At 60.4% G+C, this 24,656-nt stretch overlaps 1 protein-coding gene across 1 annotated transcript; it reads right to left on the bottom strand.

Moving 5' to 3' along the window:
* Window positions 1-1,602: 1,602 nt before the first annotated feature.
* LMTK3 (lemur tyrosine kinase 3) lies at window positions 1,603-21,677 on the bottom strand. The gene is made up of 16 exons (XM_080829163.1): window positions 21,631-21,677; window positions 19,566-19,678; window positions 18,525-18,658; window positions 18,114-18,264; window positions 17,529-17,605; window positions 16,939-17,057; window positions 13,393-13,480; window positions 12,923-13,071; window positions 12,440-12,524; window positions 12,235-12,356; window positions 11,938-12,087; window positions 8,974-11,504; window positions 6,017-6,432; window positions 4,635-4,770; window positions 4,261-4,398; window positions 1,603-2,113 (listed from the first exon to the last, which is right to left on the bottom strand). The coding sequence occupies exons 2-16, from the start codon at window positions 19,639-19,641 to the stop codon at window positions 2,097-2,099; spliced, it is 4,389 nt and encodes a 1,462-aa protein (XP_080685289.1). The 5' UTR covers window positions 19,642-19,678; window positions 21,631-21,677; the 3' UTR covers window positions 1,603-2,096.
* Window positions 21,678-24,656: the final 2,979 nt, after the last annotated feature.

Here is a 24,656-nt window from a genome sequence, read left to right on the forward strand (position 1 = left end):
AGACTGAGGATTCTAGCTGCCGGCTCCCACCTCTCCCAGGACCCCCGAATCCCCAGCCCCCTTGTTACAGGTTGAATCACATCCGCCCGAGATCAGCATGTTGAAGTCCTAAACCCCGGTCCCTCAGAACGTGGTCTTATTTAGAAATCAGATCATTGCGGATAAAATCTGGTAAGATGGATGAGGTCATTAATGTAGACACTAATCCAATATGGCAAGTGTCCTTATACAGAGGGAAAATTTGGACCCGCAGACCCACGCACGTGGGGGGAGGGAGGAAACACGCGAAGGTGAGGGCAGAATTGGGGTGAGGCTTCCACACACTAAGGAGCAAAGGTGGCCGGCGACCACTAGAAGCGAGCTGAGTCCTGGAACAGCTTCTCCCTCAGCCTCACAAGGAACCGATGCTGCAGACATCTTGATCTTGGATTCTAGCCTCCAGAGCAGGGCTGCTGTCAGTGAACTAGTAATACAGTCCTCCTCCCTCAGACCCACGAGTCTTGCCCCAGCCCCTCCTCCCTCAGACCCAGGAAGCCTGGCCCCCAGCTCCTCCTCCCTCGGACCCAGGAGTCCTGGCCCCCTGCTTTTCCTCCCTCAGACTCTGGAGTCCTGGCCCTCACCACCCTACCAGTCTTGGCTCCATCCACACACACCCTGGTCAGGTGCATTCACAGATCAGCTGAGGCACAGCCCCGTCTTCCCACAGTGCCTCTGAGAAAGACGCAAGAGTCTAATCCTCACTCTCCCTTTCTCCATCCCTGGGACTTAACAAGTGACCCTAATGCCTTCATCCCCTTAATTCCTAAGCCAGGAGTCCCGCAGCACCCCCGCTGGGTCCCCACTTCTGGTCCCTTCCCTCCCTTGCTCTCACCCAAAGTGAGTCCCGCAAACATGCAAATGAACTTGGGACCAAGGGGATGGGGCGATAGGTTGAAGGCAGGAGTCAGAGGAGAGAGACAGGGAGGAGGGATCCGTCAGGAGCCCCAGAGAAATGGAGAAAAAGAAATCGGACAGAGAGACAAGGCAGAAAGACACAGACAGACTTCAGGGAGGCACAGAGGAGAAACATCCAGATGCAGAAACACAAAGAAATAGTAGAATTAGGAAGAGGGCCATGGAACTCAGGCCAGGTGGGATGAGAATGTCCTGGGAGGCGGGCGCTCACAAGCAGACACAGGTAAACTGAGGTACAGGCACTGTGGGACAGGGAGGAAGTGGCCTCAATGGAGGCACAGGGCAGCACTGTTCTGAGGTGTAGGGGATGTGGCCAGGAGCCACGGGGGTGCTGACCCATCATTCCTGAGCACCCCGTCCGCAGCCCTGGCCCTCGCGGGGCCTCTGGCCACCCCCACAGCTGCCTTGGGCAAACAGGACTCTTCCGACCGCCCTGGCCTCTCCCTGCCACTCTTAGCGCAGGTCAGCGACGCCAGCAGCAGACGCAGCCGGGAGCCAGAGAAGCAGAGCCTCGGCCTCCCCCTGCACAGCACTTTCTGCCTTCCCCGGCCGCCATATTCCCATCTGTGAAGTGGGCGGCAGGCGGCTGACGGCGACGTCTTCAGGACCCTCCCCTCTTTGCCCCGAAACACACGCAGGCCCTGCATTCCTCCAAAAAGTTGTTTTTGTCTTTTTTAAATAATGTGAAAATGCCACGCGAAGGTTTGAACCAGAGGCCCCTCCAGGGGCCAGGCTGGGGCGGGGAGGGGAGACGCGAGATGGGGGTCCAGGTCCCCGAAGCCTGCAGCCCCTCTCTGGGGCCAGGAGTGGGTGAGGAGGGGGCCTCCGCTGTGCCGAGGGGCTCCAGGCCCGAAAGAGTTCAGTTCAGTTCCGAGAAAGGCGGCTCTCCAGGGAGGGGTGAGGGGCTTTCCTGCCTCATTTGGCACCGAGGGGGTCGGGGGGCTCAGGGGAGCCGTCCGGGGGGCTAGGGGGTGGGGGGCCAGGGCCTCCCGTTTGGCACATGGTGGGGGAGGGGGAGGGCCCAGCCTCAGGAGCCTCCCCAGAGGCGGCGTCTGTGGTGGTGGCAGTGGCTCCGTCGTCCACAGAGGATTCTACTCTCAACCCCTCTTCTGGGGGTGCAGGGGGGTGGGGTCGTCGGGGAGTCAGTTCTCCACGGGGCCTGAGGACAGAGGAAATGATTTACTGGGCAGACAGGCTCACAGCTTCTGTCTCTCTTGGAGTAAAAGCAAAGCCCTCACCAGGACCCACAGGGCCCCCCCGCATGACCCGCCCTGTCCCGCCTCTGTCCTCACCTAACCCCATCCCCCTCACCCAGTCCCCTCCGCGGCCACACTGGCTTCCTTGCTGTTTCTCCTGGGCTCCAAGCACAGTCCTACCCCAGGGCCTTTGCATGGCAGGGCCCAGTAGACGCGGGGTAAGTGGGCAGAGCCCCACCAAGCATAGAAGTCCGTATGGAAGGGGGCCCAGCCTGCACCCCCCGCCAGGGTCTTGGGAGACAGAAAGGTCAGCAGCCTCCCTGCCCCGCCGTAGCAGAAGTATCGGCCGAGTGAAGGGACTTGGGCTTTTGCACAGTTGGGCCCTCCCTCGCCTCTCCTAGTGATTAAAGGTGAAGTCATCCTGGCACGCTAGTCCCGCTGCTCTCAGCCCTGACTCACCACTTGGCGGTGTCCCATGCCCTGGACCCACCCCACTCTGTCCTCACGGGGGCCTCAGAGAAGACCTCTGGGAGGAAGTGACATTTGAGGTGGAATCTGACGATGGAGCCAGGTGAAGTGTGTGCCCTTGGCCCCGTCCTTCCTGCCCCGAATCCCACCTTACTCTCCTCTCCTTCCTGGACCCTGGCACCAGCCTCCTGTCCAGCCTCCCAGCCTCCGGTCGGCTCCCTCACACGGCCCCAGAGGGGTCTTCCTGCACCAGCGGCTACTGCTGCCCTTCCCCTGGTCACAGCTGGCCCGTGGCTCCATAGTGCCTCTGGGACAAAGTCCCTCTTTTCAGCCCACCCTTAAGCCCTGCAGGGTCCACCCTCTCCCCTTACCCTCCATCCCCCCCCCCACTCCCTAAGTAACCCACAGACGCACCCGCTTGCCTTCTGCTCCCTGAACCGGCCAAGTTCTCTCCTGCCTCAGGCCCTTGGGCAAGCTGTTCCATCTGCTAGCGTGCTGTCCCCTTCCCCTTCACCTAGTTCATGACCGCCAGCCCCTCAAGTACTTGATGTAGTGGCATGGCCAAACTGACGAAGCCCTTCCCCTTTGTCAGCTGCTTCTCCGGCAGCCCTGAGTTTGCACTTACTTCCCATGACACTGTGGGGTCAGTGTCTGTGGGTGGGGTAAGGTGTTGTGGGGCTCGTGGACCTTGCTCAGCACGGAATCCCGCATGCCCAGCCCAGCACCCGCACTTAACCAATGCTCAGTGAGTATCTACTTCGGTAAGCGCAGTGAGAGCTACCAGAGACCACTGCGCATGCGCATGACCAGTCTGGGGGTGAGGTGGTGGTGTAGGATGAAACCATTCAATCCCCTCAAGAATTTTGGGTTAGATCCTGGGATCACCCCCATTCTACAGATGGGCACACTGAGGCACAAAGAGGGAAAGTGACTTGCTCTAGGTCACCGAGTCGAGGACAGGCAGGACCAACAACTGGATTCGGGCACGATTTGGGGGAGCAGGAATGCTCCTACTTTCCACCTTCTCAGCCCTATCTTCGGGAACACCTGCGCCCGCTCAGGCCAGCGCAACTTCTGCATCCAGGGGTATTCTCTAGATCGGCAGCAGGGGGCAGCAGAGAGCCCGAGTCGCCGCAGGAGCCTCCAGGTTCAGGTGGGCAAGCCCAATGCAGGGCCTCTGCAAGGGCCTGTTACTGTTAGTAGTAACGCCGTTGTTATTGCTATGGACCCCCTGACCATGTTCTCTCTGCTCCGGTTCAGCTAACCAGCTCTGAGCACACTGGTTTTCTCTCTCTTTGTCGGCCTTTGATCAGCCTGTGCCCCCAAACGGACGTGGGATCAGGATCTGACAAGGGCCAGGCAAGGGACTGGGAAAAGATGAACAAGACTCTGAGGGGATCTTTATAGAAGGGGAAACTGAGGCTCAGGGAAGGGGCGTGACTGCCCTGGTCTATCTGCTGGATAGACCTGGTCTGAGCTGGTTGCAAGAGTTGGGTGGGGGTTGACTGAGAGAGGAAGGGGGAGAGACTGAGGAGAGAGAGGCAGGTAAATTCAGGGATGGGGACGAGAAAGTGGGGAGACAGATGGGGACAGGGAGGAGAGGCAGAAGTGGGGGCAGGCCCGAGGGTCTGAAGCACTGTACCTGCGGGCCGGGCGTCGGGGGCCCGGGCGGGGGGCCCCGGGGTCTCCAGCGCAGGCGAGACGGAGAAGCGGGAGAAGCACAGGGGGGGGCCTGGCGGGGGGAGGAGGGGGAAATCCTCCGCCCATTCGAAACTGCCTCCTAGCGGCGGGAAGAGGGTGGTGAGGAAGAAGAGGAGAGGACGCGGTCAGACCCTCCAGACACTTCTGGAGCCGCTCACCTTCAGCTCCAGCCGTCCAACTCCGCCCCTCCTCAGGCACCTGTCTCCAACAATCTACACTGTGGACAGCGCCCCAACTCTGGCCCGCCTCCAGACCCCGCCCCAGCTCCGCCCCCTCAGGCCCCGCCCCACCTCCAGGCCCCGCCCCGCCCCTCACCAAAGCCGCTGTCGTTGCTGGGAAACCCATCTCCGGGGGTGGCGGGGTGGGGAGGCGTCGGGGGCGCTGGGGGCGTTGACGGGTCCGTGTCCCCCTCGGGGGGGCCCTGGACGCTCAGCTCGTTGGTTGGCGTCTCCTGTGGAGGTGGATTAGGGGGCGAACCGTCACATGCCACCCAACAAGCAACAAAGCCCGCTAACACTTCTGGGGCTTCAGGGACCCCAATTTACAATCGCAGCCTCTGAAGAGGTGCCTGGAGGCCTTGATCTACCTTCGAAACCTCAGGTCAGCCTTAACCCCACCCAAGCCCGAGGCTCCTCCCCTGGAGTCCCGCCCACAGCTAAGCCCCTCCACCGCAGGAATTCTCTCCTTGCTCCTTAACGCGACGCTTTCGTGGGAGCCCCCTAACCCAATACCATCTCCATAAGTCCCGCCTTGTCTCCATGACCCCTAACTCCTTTCGATATCTCGGCCACAGGCGTTCAAGTTCGGGGCGCAGAACTACCTACTCTTCTGGTCCTCCAAACCCTTCTACCATCCTGCGCATCCCGACCCTCCCCCGAGGCCCTGAGCCCCGTCCTCGGAAGTGGCCCCGCTCCAGCCCGCCAGACCCTGCCTTTGCTTCAGTGGCCCAGGACCCTGTTCATGACTCTCATCTCAGGACCTCAGCCCGGTGTGCCCCGCTCCAGGTTGACCGAGATCCGTCCACACCCGTCTCGGCCCCAATCCACAAGCATCACCCGCCTTTCCTGTTTCTTTTCAGCACGATGCTCTCAGCCCTAGTTACTCTTTTTTTTTTTTCTTAGCCCTAGTTACTCTTAACACAATCCGCAACCCATCTCTCTAAGCCCCGCCGTAGTTTCTTAGCTCGGTCCACTCTGAACCCGCTCCTGCACTTTCTATCTTAACACTACAAGCCGCTTCTCTTATGCCCTACCTGCAGCCTCGCCAGGGCCCGCCCCTCGCGGGTAAAATCCGTTTCATCCCGAGCCGGCCCCTTAGCCTCTACCACGAGAGCGCAGGTCGACAGAACCCGCCCCAAACTTCACTTGGCCCCGCCCCCGCCCTCTAGACCACACCCCAATCTTCTAAGCACTTTCTCCCTAGCCTCTCCGGGCTCTTCTCTGACCACCAGGTATCTCCCCCGCCGTCCTTCCAGACCCATTTGCACCCTCCAGCCCCCCCGAACCCTTACCCTCCAGCGCCCTCCCCACAGGACGCACCTTACCCCTCACTCCATGCCCCGCCCCATTCCCCAGACACCGCCCCCACACCCAAGGTCTCCAAGACCTGCCCGGTTTCCCCAGCCCCGCCCTCAGCCAGCTGGCCCCTCCCCTCCCCGCGCCCCGCCCCCGCGCCCCGCCCCACCCCGGGCAGCGCACCTGGTCGAAGAGGTAGACGGTCACGTCCCCGTGGAAGGAGACCATCTTGCGCTTCCTCTCCAGCTCGCTGTCCTCGGGCTCGTCGGCCCCGCGCGGAGACTTGAGCAGCCCCCGCAACGGGCGGGCCGCGTCCGCGTCGGCGCTGCTCACCACGACGGGCACCGGGGCTGCCCGCGCCCTCCCGGGGCCCCGCGGCCCCGCCGCCGCGCCCGCTGCCACCGCCTCCTCTTCCTCCTCCTCGTCCTCGTCCTCGTCCTCCCCGTCCTCCTCCGCCGGCCCCGGCGACCCCGCCCCGCCGGCCTCCCCGCCAGCCGCCCCGGCGTCCGCGCCCTCCCATGGGGGTCGCCGCGGGCCCGGCCCCGGGAACGGCGTGAGCGTGAGCGGCGGCAGCGCCAGAGAGAGCCGTGAGAGCTTGGCTGCGAGGGGAGAGACCCGGTGAGCCTCTGCTCCCGGGGAAACTGAGGCATGCCCTCCTGCCCAGCTCTGTGTCCTCGGGTAGTATCGGGCCCCAGTATGGGCCTCAGTTTCCCCTCTTGTGAAGCAAAGGGCTGCTCTGGGGTCTTTCTCCACGCAGAGTAGGAGAGAACTTCCCCCTACTCCAGGGGCTAACCCTCTCCACGATTCCCCCAGAGTCCGCATCACAAAGCCCCCACTTCTCTCTGCCGCCCACCAGGCCCGAGTGCCCTGGCCCCGCTGATTTCTCGGGGCTCCGATCCTCACCTCACCCAGCCAGGCACTTGGGCCACCTCCACCTCCCTATTGCTCCCACCTCTGAGCCTTTGCACAGGCTGTTCCTTCTGCCCGGAAGCTCCTTTTCTGATTCAAGTCCTATTCAACCCCTAGCTCTGGTCTGGGCTTTCAAGCCTTCAGAGTTCTCCCCAAAGGTCAGGCAAGGCCACCGCTCTGCACCCCCATAGCATCGAGCTGCTCCTTCCAAGCAGATGAGCTCAGTGTGTAGCTGTATTTCTGTGGTCACGTGATTCGTGTTTGCCTTGCCACAGAACGGACTTGACTCGGGCTCATTCTGGCTGCATCCCCAAGCACCCAGAAGTACTCAGGCAATATTTGTGGGATTAATGAATGACTGTTCCGTGCTATGTGATGTTGACCAAGGTACTTTCCCTCTCTGGTCCTCAACTGCCAGACAAAACTGGAGTGTCTAAGCATCTCAAGGTTCTTTTTCCCTGCCCTAAGACTCCCTGATCTCAGCCTGCTGGAAGGTAAGGACTCCAGGTCCCTGGAGGAGGAAACCTGGCTTCAAATCCCAAGCCTACCCTGCTTGCTCGCTGTGTGCCCCGGGGCAAGGAAATCCACCTCTCTGAGCCTCTGTCCCCTCACCAGGAAATTAACAGGGACCACTCATTCCTCCATTGGTGCACCAGTGAATGTGGGACAGGCCCTCGGGGGCAAGGGTGGGGATGACAAGAGGGTCAGGGCAGAGCAGGGAGAAAGATTGGGTGTGGATGGGGTCACTCTCCTCCCTTCGTTCATTCCATTCCAGCTTCACTGGCCTCTTGCTTTTCCCCAAGCATGCCAAGTTAGTGCCCATCTAGGTGCCCCCACCCGAAACACCCCTCCCCCAGAAGTCCACCCAGCTTACGTCCTTCACATCTGCTCAAAAGTCACCTCCTTGAAGCCTTCCTTGACCAACCATCTCAGGGCGATGGGTTTGGGGGCTGTGAGGGAGCTCTCAAGGAGCTCTCAGGAAGGACAGGGTGATAGCCTTTGGAAATCAGGAAGGCTTCCCAGGGAAGGGGAAATTTGAGTGGGGTCTTGAAGGATAAGTAGGAGTTCATGCACTTTTTTTTTTTTTTTAAGTAGGCTATTCCCAGCATCTTCCCACCCAGCAACACCCTCCCGGTGCCCCCCTCCTCCCACAATCCTCTGAAACATCTTAGCTGCTCATCCCCTGATATTTTCCTGCTGTCTGGAGCCCTTCCTGACGCAGCTGGTCGCAAATTCCCCACAACAATCTCAAGGAAGGGATAGTGTCCTAATACCGTGGGCTCAAAGGAAAGAAAATTCTGTGCACAGCCCCCTTCTGGACCTTTCCCTCGGAGGATACCCTTTCCCTCAAGGGGGGGTGTGAGATTACCAATAGAAACCAGTGTCCACTTAGAACTTCCATACCACTATGTAAGGAAATCAGGCCTCTGGGTGATTGGGGTAGAGCCACAGTCCCTATGCCCACCGCTAAACAGGGGCCATTCATCTTTCTCTTAAATCAATCCCCCTCGGCGACAAAACACTGTGTTCCTACCAAAACTCAGTTTCCAGAAAAGACATTTCTAGTTTTCAGGTCACCCATAGCATGGGATGGCGGGGGGGGGGGGCACTGGGTGTAGGGCAGGGCAGAGTCTGAAACTCCCTGGGCCCTGGCTTTGGGTAGCTTGGGGCCTGACACACAGAGAAGGTTCGCGTGAATCGGCTTCAACCATTAACACACGCAGAACTTCGGTTAAAAAGGGAAAAGCAGCCATGTGGCAATGCCAGGTGGGCATTGCTGGCTGGAGCTGGAAAGCGGCCACATCTCCTTCTCCAACACTTCACCGCCCACCCCAGCCCCCCACCTCTCCCGGACGGCTTCCTTCATTTCCCAACACTGTCTGGCCCCCACGGGCATCTGAGATTGAGACCCCAGGTCTAATGGAATTGCAAAGGGTCTTCGGAAGTCCTAATATTCTGAAGGCACTCAGCTCTATCAGGAAGATGAGTTATCCTCATCCTCCATCTTTGGAGGGAAACTGAGGCACAGAGAAGTAAGGTCATTTGTCCCGGGCCACAGAGCCCAGATCTGAGCCCAGGCGGGGAGGCTCCAGGGCCGGCTCTCGTTATGGTCAGCCTGACCCGTCTGCTCCCTGGCAGCCTGAGATTCTCGGCTCAGCCGTGCCTCTCGGAAGGAGCCAGGCCTCGGCCCCCCAACCTCGCTCCCCTGCTCCCAGCAGCCTCCTCCTCACCTTTGATCTGCTCGCTGTTCCCCTGAGGAGGTCCCAAGTCCAAGAACAGTCGTGGCATCTCGGGGCCCTTCCTCTCGGGTTTGGGGGGGTCCCCGTCTGTGCTGGGTGCTGTGTCTCCGCCGGCCCTGCTGTCTGGGGCCCCGGGCTCTCCCTCGGAGGAGGCCACCTCCGGCCTGGCTCTCTGCGGCGCTGGCTCCGGCCTCCTCGGCTGTGCTTCCGACGGCGGCGGTGGCGGCGGCAGCGGCTGTGGCCTCGTGCTGTCTACCCATCCGGCCTTTGCGTCCACGCCGCTTCCGAGGCCGCCGCCGGGGGCCATCCCCGTGCCCACTGGGGCTCGGGCCCCACTCCCGAGGTCCAGCCTCCCAACCCCGGGGGCTCTCGGTGCCCCCCCAGTCTCGGGGGCTCTCCTCTCGGTGGTCCCGGGTTCCAGCACCCCGCTCCTGGGGGCTGGGCCAGTGGGGCCAGGGGCTGTCTCCCCGCCGTTCCGGGACAAGGCCACTGCGCTGGGCTCGGGGGCTCTCTCCAGCGAGGTCTCTGGGGCTGGCACCCCACTCTCGGGCGCCTTCTCCCAGAGCCCTGGGGCTCTCCGAGGCCCAGTCTCTGGCAGCCTCTCCGTGTTCCTGGGGAGTCTCAGGCCCCCATTCTCTGACACCTTCTCCTCGATCTTTGAGGGTGTCAGTCCCCCATTCGCCAGCACTTTCTCTTCTCTCTCGGGGGACCTCAGCTCCCCATTCTCCAATACTTTCTCCTCCCTCCTTGGGGGTGTCACCTCCCCATTCTCCAGCACTTTCTCCAGCACTTTCTCTTCTCTCTCTGGGGTCCCTGGGCCCCCATTCTCTGCCACCTTCTCCTCGATGCCCAGGGCTCTCTGGCCCCCGTTCTCCAACACTGTCACCCCGTTCATGGGGAGGCTCGGGTCCTCGTTCAGGCTTGGGGCTTTCTTCCCGCTGCCCAGGACTGTGGGGTCCCTGCTCGGGCCCTGGGCTTTCTCTCTGTTCCCGGGGCCTCTCCCCACCTTCCTGGGTCCCGTCTCTCGGGGGTTTGCCCCCTTCTCCCCCAGGAGGTTCCTTGTCACGTCCTCCCGCAGGGACATCAGCAGCTGCTCGGTGCTCACTTGAACTACGAAGGTCGGCTTCTCCCGGGTCCCCGGCAGTGGGTGGGGACCCGGGTCTGGGGGTGGCCGGGGCGCTCCTGGGTCGGGGGGCTCGGGGGGAGCCCGCGGTCGAGGGACCCCTTCCTCCTCGGCTGCCCCCCCGCCTGGGAAGGCTCCCTCGGGGGAAAAAGGGGTCTCGGTCTCGTAGCCGCTGTCCCCCGGCTTGGGGCCCGGAGACGACAGGCCTGAGCCGGGACTGGCCACGGCTGAGGGAGGGTCGGGGGACACGGCTGGGTCCGCGGGGACCCGGGGAGGTGGCGGCGGGGGGGGGGGAGCGGGAGGTGGCCCCCGCCCGGGGTACTGGGGCGCCGCCGCCCCCATGAGGGGGTCCAGAAACTCGGGGGGGGCCGAAGCGGGGGGGGCCAGGGGCAGGTCGGCTAGGGAGCCCCGCTCTGCCCGCAGGGACGAGTCGTCCTCTGGGGGATGGGGACAGCCAAGAGCGGGGTGGCCCCCCCAGCCAGCAACGGCTTCCCCCCGCTCCAGGGGCAGGCAGGAGCAGGCCCCCTCTCGGCTGCACAGGGGACAGGGTAGGGGGCCCCGGTGGCTGGGGCCACCCCCAAGGCTGCTGCTGTCTTCCCCCGGGGAGCTGCCCTCCTCCTCCTCCTCCTCCTCTTCTGCCCACGGGGCGGTACCCCGCTCCCCCAGCACCTCGGCAGGGTCTCCCGCCAGGGTCTCCCCGGCACCTCGGCCCTCGGGGTCCCAGCCGCTCAGGAGGAAGCTGCCTGACGCCGAGGACTGGGCTGGGAAGGGCCGCGCTGCAGGGAAGAGGGGGGAGGCCCAGGTCTCGGACACCAGCTGGGGGACCTCGGAAGGGGCCTGGGAGGCCTGGGGGGCAGGCACTCCTGGGTCCAGAGGGTCCCAGTCATTGGGAAAGAGGGGCTCGGGCGGGGAGCCATGCTCCTCGAGGCGGATGTAGTACTCGCTGCTCACTGAGGGGCTGCGGGCGCTGATGACGGGCAGGACGCTGGGCGTGGACAGAGCCTCATAGAAAGGGTTGGAGGGGTTGGCATGGGGGGCCGGGGGCGCGGACGCCGGCTGCCAAGGAGGTGCCCCCCCACCGCGGCCAGCCCCCCGCCGCGCCTTCTCCCACAGGCACTCAAGGTTGAGGCCACGGCTGCTCTCAGTGACCGTGAGCACATCGTCGGGGTCAGCCCCGGGGAAGCCATCCAGGAGGGGGAATGGTGAGGAGAGGGTCCCTGGGCGGGGCGCACTGTGCTGCGGGGGCCAGGGCCAGGGGAAGGGACCGTCTCGGGGTGGGGGGGGTGGGGGCGGGGGTCGTGGGGGACGCTCAGAGAGCAGGTAGGTGAGCTGCAGCTGGAGATCAGAAGCCGAGGGGCGCTGGGCAGGTGGCCGCCAGCAGGACTGCAGGATATCATACCTGGGGGAGGGGGGGAGGCACAGGTGAGTAGGGTAGAGTCCAGGGTGTGTGGAGGGGGCAGGGAGAGACCCAGGACGTGTGTGTGACAGATGGGGTGGTGGCGGGGGGGTGGGGTGGGGGGGACAGCAAGGCAGATGTAAAGAAATGCTAGTTAGGCGGCCTCCCTCTCTGGGCTGTGAGTTCTGGAATCAGAGACAAGCAAGCAGCAGGGATCTTTCAGTGGTGGAGAAACTAGGGTTCAAGTACCAGCCTTGCCTTGCCCCGCCTCAGGACTGCCCCTTTCAAGCGGTAGACACCTCCAAGCAGAAAAAAGCGGTGGGGCGGCGCGAGTGCCGAGTGAGGCTGCGGGTGATGTGCGGAGAGGTGAGGGGCTCTGGGACATCCTGGGGTGGGCTGGAAGGGTCAGGGGTCGGGGGTCAGGCCCTGCCCTCACCAGTAGTCCGCATAAGGCAACTTGAGCCTCGGCCGGGCCAGCTTGACGTGCTGCTGGCGGACCACGAAGGCGAGGACCTCCTCGTCTGACAGGTGGCGGTAGGGCTGTGCCCCAAACTCAAAGAGTTCCCACAGGGTCACCCCTAGGGACCTGCGGGGAGCAGAGGGCATAGAGAGGTCAGAGCCTGGCCCTGCCCCGCCTGGGGGCCTCCCCTCCGGCCTCCGGGACCCGTGACCCTTCCCCCTTCCTCGCCGCCCTAGGTTGCGCGCGGGTCCCGGGGCGGGGGGACCCTCTCACCAGATGTTGCTCTCGCGGCTCTGGTCCACCACCATGAAGGTCCCATGCAGCTCCCCAAGGAGCTCAGGCGCCGCCCAGCGCAGCGGGATCCACAGGCGCTCGGGGGTCAGGTAGTAGTCCTCCTGGGGGGCGGGCCGGAGCCGGGTCAGGCGGGGGGGCGGGGGCCTTCCCCCGCCCCCCCGCCCTGACGGAGGGCAGCCCCCACCTTGTAGTTGCTGTGGGCTAGCCCATAGTCTCCGATGCGCACGGTGAGGTCGGAGGTCAGCAGGCAGTTGCGCAGGGCCAGGTCGCTGGGGGCGGGGCAAGGACGTGAAGCTAGAGGGGGGGCAGCCTGCACTGCGCCCACCTTGTAGGCTCCGCCCCTTCTACCTTTCTTGCTTTTCTCCTCCCCTGCCCCGCCTCCCCATGCATCTTCCTCTCCTGACTCCTCCCCTCCCCTTCTGGCTCCTCCCCTCCAGGGCTCCTCCCCCTCTCCCCTATGACTCCTCCTCCCCCGATTCCGCCCCCCTCTCCTGATTCCTCCCTCTCCTCTTCTGACCCCTCCCCTCCAGAGCTCCTCCCCTCCCGACTTGCTTTCTCCCCTGGTTGAGCCCCTTCCTTGCGGCCCTACCTCCCACCCTCATAGCCTTGCCTCCTTCCTTTAAGTAGTACCCCCCCCACTCTTCCCCGTGGCCCCCCCGGCGGCCACCTGTGCACGTAGTTGTGGGAGTGGAGATGTGCCAGCCCGCGGGCGATCTCCAGGCCCATCCTCTGCAGTGTCCGCAGATCTCGAGGGGGCAGCTCAGGGGACAGGCCCTCAGGGGGCCGCTGGGCCCGGAGGTAACGTTTCAGGTCCCCCTGGGAGGGAGGAGAGGATAGGGTCAGCACCACCCCCCCCTTCCAGGGATCCACTCATCCCAACTATCCGAGGCGAGGCTGGGGGGCGGCCTCTGCACGCAGCGGGCAGCCCCTCTGAGCCTGTTTCCCCTGCGGCTTAAAAGGGCATAACAAGAGAACCCACCTCGCATGCTCGGGGACCGCGCGCCATCCGAGCGAGCGCTCAGGCAACGTTAGGGCACGTCGCGTGTGTTTTTGCCAAAGATTCCCAGGCCCCCAGGCTTGCTGGCAGCCCTCAACCCGTCCAGCCCGCCACCCCGCCCGCCCTCCGCAGACCCTCACCAGTTGACAGAATTCCATAATCAGCAGAAAGGGCAGCGTCTCCACACAGACGCCCAGGCACTGGAGGACGTTGGGGTGCTGCAGGCTCCTGGGGCCAGGGTGGGGAGGCGGCAGGGTCAGGGGACATCCCCGACCGTCCCACCACAGACCCCTGTCCCGCCCCAGCCTCCCCGCGACACCAAAATGTTGCTTCCACCTCCCGGCTCCCGGCCGCATCCCCACGATCACGCTCCCTCAACACAGTCTCCTACCCCGGTTCCCCATCTCAGGACCACCCCACTCCTCCCCAGTTCCCAGGCCAGACCCCCAGGTGCCTCCTTGCCCTCCTGCGCCTTCACCTCACCCCCGCTCAGCACCCCCCCCCCACCCCCCCGCACACCCCCCGCCCCGCCCCGCCCCAGCCTGGCTGGAGCTTCTTCATCTCCTGGCCTGTCTTCTCAGCCTCCTCCCGGCCTCCCTGCCTCCCGTCTCTCCCTGGCAGTCTGTCTCTGACATGCCGCTCGCTGCGCAAAGCCCTCCGTGGCGCCCGCTCACCCGGGGACAGCGGAAGGCTCGCTCCTGGGTGTGTCCTGCCCTTCCTCAGCATCGCTTGTCCCCACCGCGCCCCGCGCATCCCCCCAAACACACAGGCACCCACTGAGACCGCAGGCCTTTGCGGTTCCGTTTCCACTCAGCAGTCCTCCTCCTCCCTCAGTCCTCGGCTTCAACATCGTTTCCCCAAGAAAGTCACCGCCCTCGAGCCCCCTCTTTTAGCCTCACACTGTGGGTAAGAGTCAGGCTGGGGGGCAAGGGGAGGGTTGAATCCCGAGCCCACCTTTTTTTTTTAAAGTCATCTCTACCCCAAACGTGGGACTCGAACTCATGACCCCGAGATCAAGAGTCGCATGCTCTGGGGCACCTGGGTGGGTTAAGCGACCCACCCCTGATTTCAGCCCAGGTGGAGATCTCAGGGTTGTGGGATGGAGCCCTGCATCAGGGCTGAGTGTGGAGCCTACTTGGGATACTCTCTGTCCCTCTCGCTCTGCCCTTCTCTGCTCAGACGCTCTCTCTCTAATAAATAAATCTTAAGGGGAAAAAAAAGAGTCGCATGCTCCACCCACTGAGCCGGCGGAGCGCCCCCTGAGTCCACCTTTGGCAGGTGTGAAACCCCAGAGAAATAACTTCCCCTCTTTCCTGCCTCAATTTTCCTCAGCTGTAAAATGGGCACAGCCGTAGTAACTCCCTCAGACGGTCGTGGAGAGGAATTTCACTAGACCAGCGAGAAGCTGCCACGCAGTGGACGATCCTCGCTATCATGACGGCTTTTCCGTTCCCATGTCAACACACTGTTTGATTTTCATATCGCCCCACATTTTCCTGCCTTCCCACCTTTGCAGCTGCTCTTCCCTCTGCCCGGAACATGCTGCCAACCAGGCCTGCGCCACCGATCCCTCCCAGTCAACCCCGCCTCCCCCAGGATCCTGCAGAGCTCCTGGCACTTGTCAGTCTCTGACATTTTCTTCTTAAAATTTCCTCTTCATTTGTTCATTGCAGATCTCCTCCACTAGGGGGGGAGCCCTGCTAGGACAAGAATTGGGGGACTTTCTGTTTATGTGGCTGTGTCCCCAGTGCCTAGACGGTGGGGGCGGGGGGGGGTGGGGCTCAAGGAAAATGGGTCCAGTGAAGGCTTTTGTCCTGATACCCGGCCTGGGGGTCTGGAGGAAGGTGAAAACATGCCAGGCTTTCAGGGTATAGTGAGAAACTGTCCCACTCGGGTCGGGCCACGGGCAGGGGCCACTGGTGTGCGGTGGGGCTGGTGCCCAGCCTCACTGCCTGAGTTCCAACCTTCTCCACCTGGGAGGACTGTGCCTCGCACCCCTGCCTGGTCATGAGACCAAAGTGATCATAAATTGCCCGGCGTGTCCTGGGGACTTGATGGACAGCTGGAGCTCTGAAGGTGGGATTTAGGTTGGCGGATATGGAGGAAGGCTTGGACCCCTACTAGTCTGAGCCCAGGCTGGCGACTTCTGCTATGGGATCCTCTTCTGTCACCCCGGTGGGCACGATGGTGTTTCCCATTGAATCCAGAGGAAACAGAGGCTCAGAGAAGTAAAGCGATTGGCCCAGGGTCACACAGCTGATAACAGTGGTGGCATGGGGACTTGATCCCAGGTTGCTGGCTCTGTGAGCAAACATCTACACAGGGTGGAAGGACGCCCCCCACCCTGAGCTGCCAGTGTCGTCCTGCGCTCTCCAACAGAACCTTCTGTGAAGGTGGAAATGTTCTAGATCTGATCTGAGCTGTCGCACATGGGAGCCACTGGCCATATGTGGCTACTAAGCCCTTGCGATGTGCTGCATGTAGCTAAGGAAATGAATTTTTCATTTGATTTCATTTTATTTAACATAAATTTAAATAGCCATATGTGGCTAGTGTTTGCCAGCACGGGTCTAGGGAGAGGCAGGCAAACAAGCCAGCCAATGAAATACGTGTTAGGAAGAAAATGCACGAATCGGTGTGATGGAACAGCCCAGGGCCCTCCTTATGTGGGAGTGTGTGTGTGTGTGTGTGTGTGTGTGTGTGTGTAAAGGCAGGCCTTTCTGACCAGGACCTGAGGAGGGGAAAGGAGCCTAAAGCTGGGGGCGAGTGAGCCAAGAATGATATCTTAGTCAGAGGTAACAGCAAGGACAAAGGTCCTGAGGCAGGAAAGAGACTGTTATGGGAAAGGATCGATGAAGAGGCCAGGATGGCTGGGCCAAGGGGCCCAGGGGCAGGAAGGGAACAGGGGCAGACCTTGCCTGGTGTGTGGGCTGTACAGAGGCATGGGACTTTGTTCTGCAGGCAATAGGGAGCCATGGGAGGTTGAAGAGCGTGAGGGTGGTAAAGTGCAGCATCTGTATGGCTCAGGGTATGCCTCACTTTTACAACTGTTTGGAAAAGGTTCTCCGACAGGGCAATTACTACCTCATGAGACATTTATGCAGCAAATGTTCATCTAGTTCTTATCTAGAAGTCCTTAGAGTGGAGGGGAGACCAAGCAGGGGAGGGACAGGGTCCTGACTTCCCAGACCTAAGAGTCCAGTAGGGGTGGGAGGTGAGGCGTGGAAGCTCCTCAGGGCCATTTTGGGTCCGCGATGCTTTCCTCACCCACAAGCAGGGACCCAAGGCAGGGAACAACCCCTGTGTACCCAGTGCTTAACACAAAATCTCACATCCTCTCAGCTGCCCTCTACATGAGGACGTTTGGGCTTCCCAGACTCACTTCCTAGATGAAGATTCTGAGGTTCAGAGTGGAGAAGGGCAGGCCTCTAGCTCACCTTCCGTGCCCTCCCTCATCATCCTGCCCCTCCTTTCATATCCCTGACTCTGCCCCAAGGAGGAACCCGAGGCTCAGAGAAGCAAATGCTGTCCATCAAGTCTCACAGCCAGGAAGAAGTAGACCCAGGATTCAAACCAGGTTTGACCCCACGCTAGATTCCTCCCACTCCCTAATGGCACCTCCCTGAGAAGCAAACCCGGCGCTCGGGGCCTCCAGGGCCCACATCCGCCGCCAGAGTCCCCGGTACCTGTAGGGCTGTGCCTCCGAGATGAATTTGCGCTGCTCCAGGGGCCCAGCGCTGGCTCGGAGCTCCTTCACCACAACCTGGGCTGGGGTGTAGTCAGAGAAAATCTCTCCCAGGATCACCTGGCCAAGGGGGACCGGAGAGTCAGTGCCTGCCTGTGCCCCAGCCCCAGCCCCGGAACCATCTCCACCCCGCCGCATGGCTCCAGCTTCCCCCCTTCTTTCCGGCTTCTCCCTTCAGATCCCACCGCCCTTGTCCCCCCACAACAGATGCAGAGTGAGAGACTCACGGGCCCAGAGTCCGATGGATGCAGGGACGGATGGAAGGATGGACAGACGGACGCGTGGAGAGCCAGGTGGCGAGGCAGAGTGGTCAATGGAGTGAGGAGGGAGGCGCTGACTGACAGGTGTGGGGGGATGGAGCAGGTGGGAGCAGGTGAGAGGTGGACAGAGACGAGGGCGCTGGGTGGGCTGAGGGGCAGGGGACAGATGAGAAGTGGTGGGAGCAGGGCGGGGCGGGGTGATGGACACAGAACAGGAGCACAGCCCTGGATCGTATGGACCCCCCTCCCTCCCACCCCCAGCCCCACTCACCTTCCCAAACCAGCCACTCCCAATCTCTTGTAAGTAGCTGAGGTGCTGGCGGCTAAGGCCCAGGGGGGTGGTCATGTCTGGGGAGTGGGGAGGGGGCAAAAAGGGGAGGCCCCTTAGCCTTTCTCCCCTCCCAAGTGCCACCCTCACCACCCTCCTCCAATTCAGTGAGGACTGGGGTCAAAGCCGATACCAGTCTTTTTTCATTGGCTGCCCCAACATTCCCTGATGGATCTCAGCCTCCTCATTGGCTGCCCGCAAGTTCCCGGCATCCAATCCATCCCTCCCTTTGGCGTTTCAAGATCCTGTGACTTGACTTCAGCCTGCCATTGGCTGCCTTTGAGACTGAGATCTACGCTGACCTCACCACCGATTGCCCCACAAGAATCCCCAAATCCGGCTTTGGATGAAGCAATAGCTTCTACCAAGATGATCTCTGACTCCCCGTGGGCCGCTTCCAAGACTCTGCGGCTCCCACCTCTGTCTTTCCCCTTGGCTGCTCCCATCAGCTCTCTGGCCCCTGATGGAAGACTCGCGGGACTTGCCACCCTGTCCCGTGGGACCATCCTAGTCAAGGTGTGGAAGTACCTGAGTGAGAAGGCTGCGGGGCAGGCATCGGCAGGGAGACCTCAGCCAGCGGGAGAATGTAGACATCAGGCAGCGACTGTGAGGAGGAGGTCTCCTCCGCGGGGGGAGTGTACTCCCCGGAGCAATCCTCCCCTTCAGGGTTCTCAAACTCCTGGGGCCGGGAGAGGTGTGGGGTGGGAGAACACAGGGCTGAGACACGCCGTCACGCCTCTCGTCAGTGTGTTTCCCCGTCTTTCTTATAACTGTCCCCCGATTTATCATGCCAGCCCTCCGGCTTGGCCAGAACTTCAGGCCAGAAGGTGCTCTCAGACTTACTGCCCCTCTCCCCCACCTGCCACCTGGGCTGGGGGGGGGGGGGCAAAGGCCTTGCTGGAGTCTTCCTCCCCACGTGAATCCCCGCATGCACCTCACCTTGAAGCCGACATCACCCCGTTTGCAACACAAACAGGTGAGGAGTAGAAAGATGAAGGCCAGCAGGCCAGAGCAGGAAATGAGGACCACGGCGTAGGGAGGAGCCAGAGGGGCCCGGCCCAGGGCGAATCCATCTGTGGGCACAGGGCTGGGCTGGGGTCCCGGCTTCAAGCCCTAAGCTCCCGGACTCCTTGCCCCTCCCCTCCTGGCCAGGATTGACTACAGTTCCCATAATGCTCTGCAACCAGGGACTCCTTGACAGAGGAGCCGGATGGCCTCCGGCATTGTGGGAGTTGTAGTTTAAGGCCTTCTCAGGTGGTTGTGTTGGGGGTGGGGTCCCTCCTCTCGCCCCAATCTGGGACCCCCCCCCATCACCTCACCGCAGGCCTGGATGGATTCCAGTGAGGACTGAGGGAAGGAGGTGTAATAGTGGAGCCTGGAGCTCTCAGATTTTAAAATACACTCCAACGGACAGTCTCGTTACCCCCTATTTGGGCAAGAGGATGAGCCCCCCAGCTGCAGGCGGGGAGAAGAGTCTTTGCCCCGCGCTGGAACCCCCTCGTTACGGGGGTTGAGGCCTGTCTCTTTTAGGGACTCGGGGAGCACACATGTCCTCTGTCCCCAGCCCAAGCCCCTGTGAAGGGAACTCCGCAAGCCCTGGGTCTCCCCCAAAAGCTAGAGGCAGCCTCCTGTGCTGTGTCCCCCTTAGAAATAGTATTCCTCCCCTCTGCCCCCAATTCTCCCAGAGGCCCCGTCCTTCCCGGCTCCCTGCACACACCTGCACACACATATGCGTGTGCACACACACATGTTGCCCAAACGGACCCCCTCCCCACCCAGCCCCCAGCCTTCCTCCCACAGGCCCTGCTGACAGCGGCACCGTCCCCGCGGCTCTCCAGGCCCCGGCTCGGCTGCGGGGAGACGCGCACGCAGGTGATGGAGCAGGAGCGCCGCGGACCGACCCCCGGGCAGGCCCGGGGTGGGGGTGGGGGCTGCCGGACAGCCGGAAGGCCGGACAGCTGGATGGCCGGACAGACTCACCGGGGTGGGCCGGAGACGCCAGGCAGCCGGAGGCGGAGACGGCCGCGAGGAGGATGAAGGCGCCGGGGCCAGGCATCTTGTCGAGGATGGAAGGGAGGTGGAGGTGGTGGCGGCTGGGGAGGAGGGGGGGGGCGGGCCCTCAGCCCCCAGCCATGGGGACCCGCGCGACCCTGGCCTCCCCCCGGCCCAGGAGAGGGGCAGGAGACGCAGGACAGGGGGAGGGAGGGGCTGCTTACTGGCTCAGGTACCCCCCTCCCCCTCTTTGAAGGGACAGACAGATGAAGGGATGGAGAGGCGGACAGAGGAGAGGAGCTGGGGAGCCAGGGTTGCTGGGGTGGGGGGGGAGAGGGTAGGATGGGGGGGGGAGAATGAGGGCCCCGCCCCCGAGGGCAGCCAGGATTGGGGGAGCAGAGAGCCTGTCAGAGGAAGGGTGGGAGGAGGGAGGATGGAGGGAGGATGGAGCGTCGTCATGGCAACTGGCTCCCCAGTAGCATTGGCTGCCAGGAGGGAGGGGAGGAGGAGGGACAGACAGGGACCAGCAGACCCTTGTGGGGGGCGCAGGGCCCACAGCGCCTGGCCCGGACACTGCTGTGACACACTAGCAGCATGGACACGTGTGCTCCACGCCGAGACGCAGATGTCGGGGAGGCACACACAGCCCACACACGCCTGACACACGTCGCAGAGACCCTCATAGACAAGCACATCGCATACAAAGGTGGACAGCCATCAGCAGACGGGGACACGTACACGTCACACACAAAGACGCAGGGACGACGGACTGCACTGGGTACGCACCGGCAGGCCGGCCCCCGGCACAGATGCACCCCATCACACAAGAACAGAAAAGCATCACAAAGACCCACACATGCCACAAAGTCAAGCCCCGAATCCACAGACACCTACACCACAGACAAAGATCCACGCAGACCCCATGGGGACTTGCCAAGGCATACAGTCACAACATGCAGACGTTCCACAAATGGGCAACAAAGAACACCCATCAATACCAACCTCACATACACGGACACACAGACACGTCACACACATACACACAGGCATCACTTTCACAGATACACACACAGACACACACACATGACATACACTCAACACAGATACACGTACCACAAATACACGAAGACACACAGCGGATACAAGAAGAGACATGTATCACAAACATGAAAACACACACAACACACATATATTCACAGGTACCTAAAAGATACACAAACCCACGCTTGACTCCCCTGAACACACAGACCCATGTCCCATACCCAGATACACGTGGACAGCCACAACTCACACGTGGATAGAGACACAACACATTCAAAGAATTACACGTGCATACAAAGCTACACAAATCATATACAAAAATAACACAGATACATCATACACTGACACACACAGACACATTTCTAAACATAGTCATAGGGATTATACATAAACACACACACCTCAGATACATAGACGCAAAGTTACACACATCACGTACTTAAACACATGGACAGACACATTACAAATACACACACGTTTCACACAAGGTCACAAAAACACATTGCCCATTATTTCCACACATCACATACCTAAATACACAGGGGAACACACAGCACATACCGAGATGCGGACACGCACTACACATAACAAAAACGCACACATCACACACATCACAAATACCCACATTTCCTACGAGGTTACGCGGCCATGACATAGCCAGAGACACCTCCTTCATACAAGATACATAATCATAGTTTATTTTATTGATTTATTCTTCTGACCATTCACTCTACGCCGGGCAGTGTTCTCAGCACTTTACACAACAGCGCTCTGAGTCGGGTACTTTGATCAGCCCCATCGTACAGATGAGGAAACTGAGTTAGGGCGAAGTGCGGTCGCCTGCCCCCGCCGGGCAGGGGCAGAGCTGGGGACTGGAACCCGGTGCGACAGGGACACAGACAAAACAGACAACGACGCACACGTCACGTGCCAGGCCGCCGCCGTCGGGGGGGTTCACACCCCAGCCCACAGCACCCCGAGCTGCAGACACACCGGAAGCACGGCCTCCCGCCCCGCGCGCGGACGTCCCCGCCGGCCGTGGGCACCTGCGCTGCGTCCCTCCCGCGTGAGGCCGGGCCGGAGCTGCGCAGCCCAGACGCAGTCCCGCCGCGCTGCGCGGCGGCGACCCGGGCCCCCCTCCCCTGCGCGCCCGCCCCGCCTCCGCCCCCCAGAGGAGGAGGGGGTGTCCAAGACCCCCCACCCGCAGGGACGCAGCGGGAACGCGCGGCTCACGCAGCCAGCGGCGCGCAGCCCGCCCCGTGGGGTGGGGGGGTCCCGGGGAGGGAGAAGGGGCGCCTCTCGGGGGTCTCACTTGGGGAAACTGAGGCAGGTTCATCGCGCGAGGAGGAGTGGGGGTTAGAGGGCGCCGGGACCATGCCTGGAAGGTGAATTGACTAGGATGCGGGTAGAGAGAACGAAACTGGGGGCCGGGGAGGGAGCCCTGAAGATGCAATTAACTGCCCGGGTGGCTGAAGGGCACAGAACCTGGCGAGCGCGGAGGCTTACGGGAAGTGTAGTCCCAGCCCTGAGACTTGTGGGGAACGTAGTTCTGGTTCAGCCAGAAGGGGGGCTCGGGTTCATCGCCCGCGGGAGAGGAAGCAGTAGCAGGTGCCGTTGGCCGGCTGCCGGGCTCTTTGGAAAACAGTGTGGACAGAATTGTTGAGTCCTAGAGAACAGCACAGATGGGGTTGCAGTCCTAGCCCTGTCCCTGGCTCACTCTTCATTTATTGACTCCGCAAACATTTATTCAGTGCCCGCTATGTACCGAGCCAGGCCCTATGCCAGAATTTGGACCTGCAGCAAGGATCGAGTCAAACCCGTTCCCTGCCCTTCAGAGGCGGGGTCGTCACAGGGGCTTACGGAAGATTCTCCGCTGGAGTTTGTCAAACTGTGAGCTGTGAGCCATGACTGAGGTGGGACAGCAAGCTTGGGGCTTGTGACCAAAGTTTGGTTGGGAAATAAAATAGAATAAGCTGGAACATAGCAGAGTGCATGATCGCGTGGAGGAAATATCCACGCAGGGAACGTGGATTTCTGGCAGGTCCCTTGTCTGAAGCCCTGGGGCCAGGTGTGTTCTGGATGTGGGAATTGTGAGATTTTAATAAAGCCGTTGAATACATGTTGTATATTCTCAACAGCCCCGTGTGTCTGGGATAGACGCTGCTATCATTTTAATATTTCAGCAGTGAAAATCTGTGGACAGCCCCGCTAACGGGGAGAAATAAATTTAAGATTTTTAAATTTTAGGTCAAATTCTGCCTCCAAACTGATGATCAAACTTTCTGGCTTGGGAGCTTTATTGATTTCAACGGTGGGTCCCTTTGGCGGTCAACGGTGCTCAAAATGTGGTTCGGGGTCCCCTGGGGGTCCCTGAGACCCTGTCAGGGAATCCGAGAGGTCAAAATTCATTTTTTCCCCGTCTTTTTTTAAAAAAACTTTATTTTGGGGGGACACCTGGGTGGCTCAATAGGTTGGGCCACTGCCTTCGGCTCGGGTCATGATCTCAGGGTCCTGGGATCGAGCCCCATGTCGGGCTCTCTGCTTGGCGGAGAGCCTGCTTCCCCTTCTGTCTCTGCCTGCCTCTCTGCCTACTTGTGATCTCTCTCTCTGTCAAATAAATAAATAGATAATCTCAAAAAAAAAGTTTATTTTTTTTTTGTAATCTCTACACCCAACATGCGGCTCAAACTCATGACTTTGCGATCGAGGGTCATGTGCTCTACCAATCAGAGCCAGCCAGGCACCCCCCAAATTTTTTTCATACTAACACTGACACGTTACCCGCCTTTCACACTCATTCTCTCCTGAGTATACACTGGAGTTTCAGAAGACACGTGAGGTGCGCTATTGTGAGTAAACACAAGCAGGTACAAGGAACAAATCTTCTGTGAGCCAGAGGTTACAGACTGAGCTGCAAAATGGTAAAAAACAATGCCACTCTTCTCACTAGTTTTTATTAGTATTATTTTAAAAAATATTTTATTTAGGGGGGGCGCCTGGGTGGCTCTATGGGCTAAAGCCTCTGCCTTCGGCTCAGGTCATGATCCCAGGGTCCTGGGATCGAGCCCCACGTCCAGCTCTCTGCTTGGTGGGGAGCCTGCTTCCTCCTCTCTCTGCCTGCCTCTCTGCCTACTTGTGATCTTTGTCTGTTGAATAAATAAATAAAATCTTAAAAAAAAAAAAAAGATTTTATTTAGGGCACCTGGGTGGCTCAGTCGGTTAAGCATCTGCCTTCGGCTCAGGTCATGATCCCAGGGTCCTGGGATTGAGCCCCACATCAATTGGGCTCCCTGCTCAGCAGGGAGTCTGCTTCTCCCTCTGCCTGCTGCTCCCACTGCTTGTGCTCTCTCTCTGTCTCTGACAAATAAATAAAATCTTTTTAAAAAAAAAAAGATTTTATTTTTATATTTGAGGGGGGAGAGGGAGGGAGGGAGAACACTGACGGAGAGGGAGAGGGAGAAGCAGACTCCCCACTGAGCAGAGACACCTTCCCCCCATGTGGGGCTCAATCCCAGGACCCAGAGATCATGACCTGAGCGGAAGGCAGATGCCCCATTTTTTTTATTATTAAAAAAATAATTTTAAAGTTTTATTTAAGTAATCTCTACCCCTAATGTGGGACTCAAACTCACAACCCTGAGATCAAGCATCTCATGCTCTTCTGAGTCAGTCAGGCGTCCCCTCACTCATTTTTTTGTTTGTTTGGAAAACACGTTTGTATTAGCATAGGTTTATATGTTAACTGCAATGGGTTTATCATTGTTAATTAATTAATTTATTTATTAGCAGTAGGAGTTTTTTTTTTAAGATTTTATTTATTTGTTCATGAGAGACAGAGAGAGAGAGGCAGAGGCAGAGGGAGAAGCAGGCTCCCAGAGAAGCCTGCTGGGAGCCTGATGCAGGACTCGATCCCAGGACCCTAGGATCATGACCTGAGCTAAAGACAGACGCTTGACCAACTGAGCCACCGAGGGGCCCCTATTATTGTTATTTTAAAATGCGATAATAAACATTGCAAACATTAATCAATTTTAATAT

This window comes from Martes martes, assembly GCF_963455335.1.
Source record: "Martes martes genome assembly, chromosome: 17".
Taxonomy (NCBI): Eukaryota; Metazoa; Chordata; class Mammalia; order Carnivora; family Mustelidae; genus Martes; species Martes martes.

Bases quoted from the DNA above. Each gene is read 5' to 3' on its own strand.
- LMTK3 (XM_080829163.1), bottom strand. From the start codon at position 19,641: ATGCCTGGCCCCGGCGCCTTCATCCTCCTCGCGGCCGTCTCCGCCTCC. The intron at 18,659-19,565 runs GTGAGTCTGTCC...CTGTGCCCACAG, and splicing joins GGCGTCTCCGGCCCACCCCG to ATGGATTCGCCCTGGGCCGG. The intron at 17,058-17,528 runs GTGAGTGGGGCT...CCCCTTGGCCAG, and splicing joins GGAGTGGCTGGTTTGGGAAG to GTGATCCTGGGAGAGATTTT.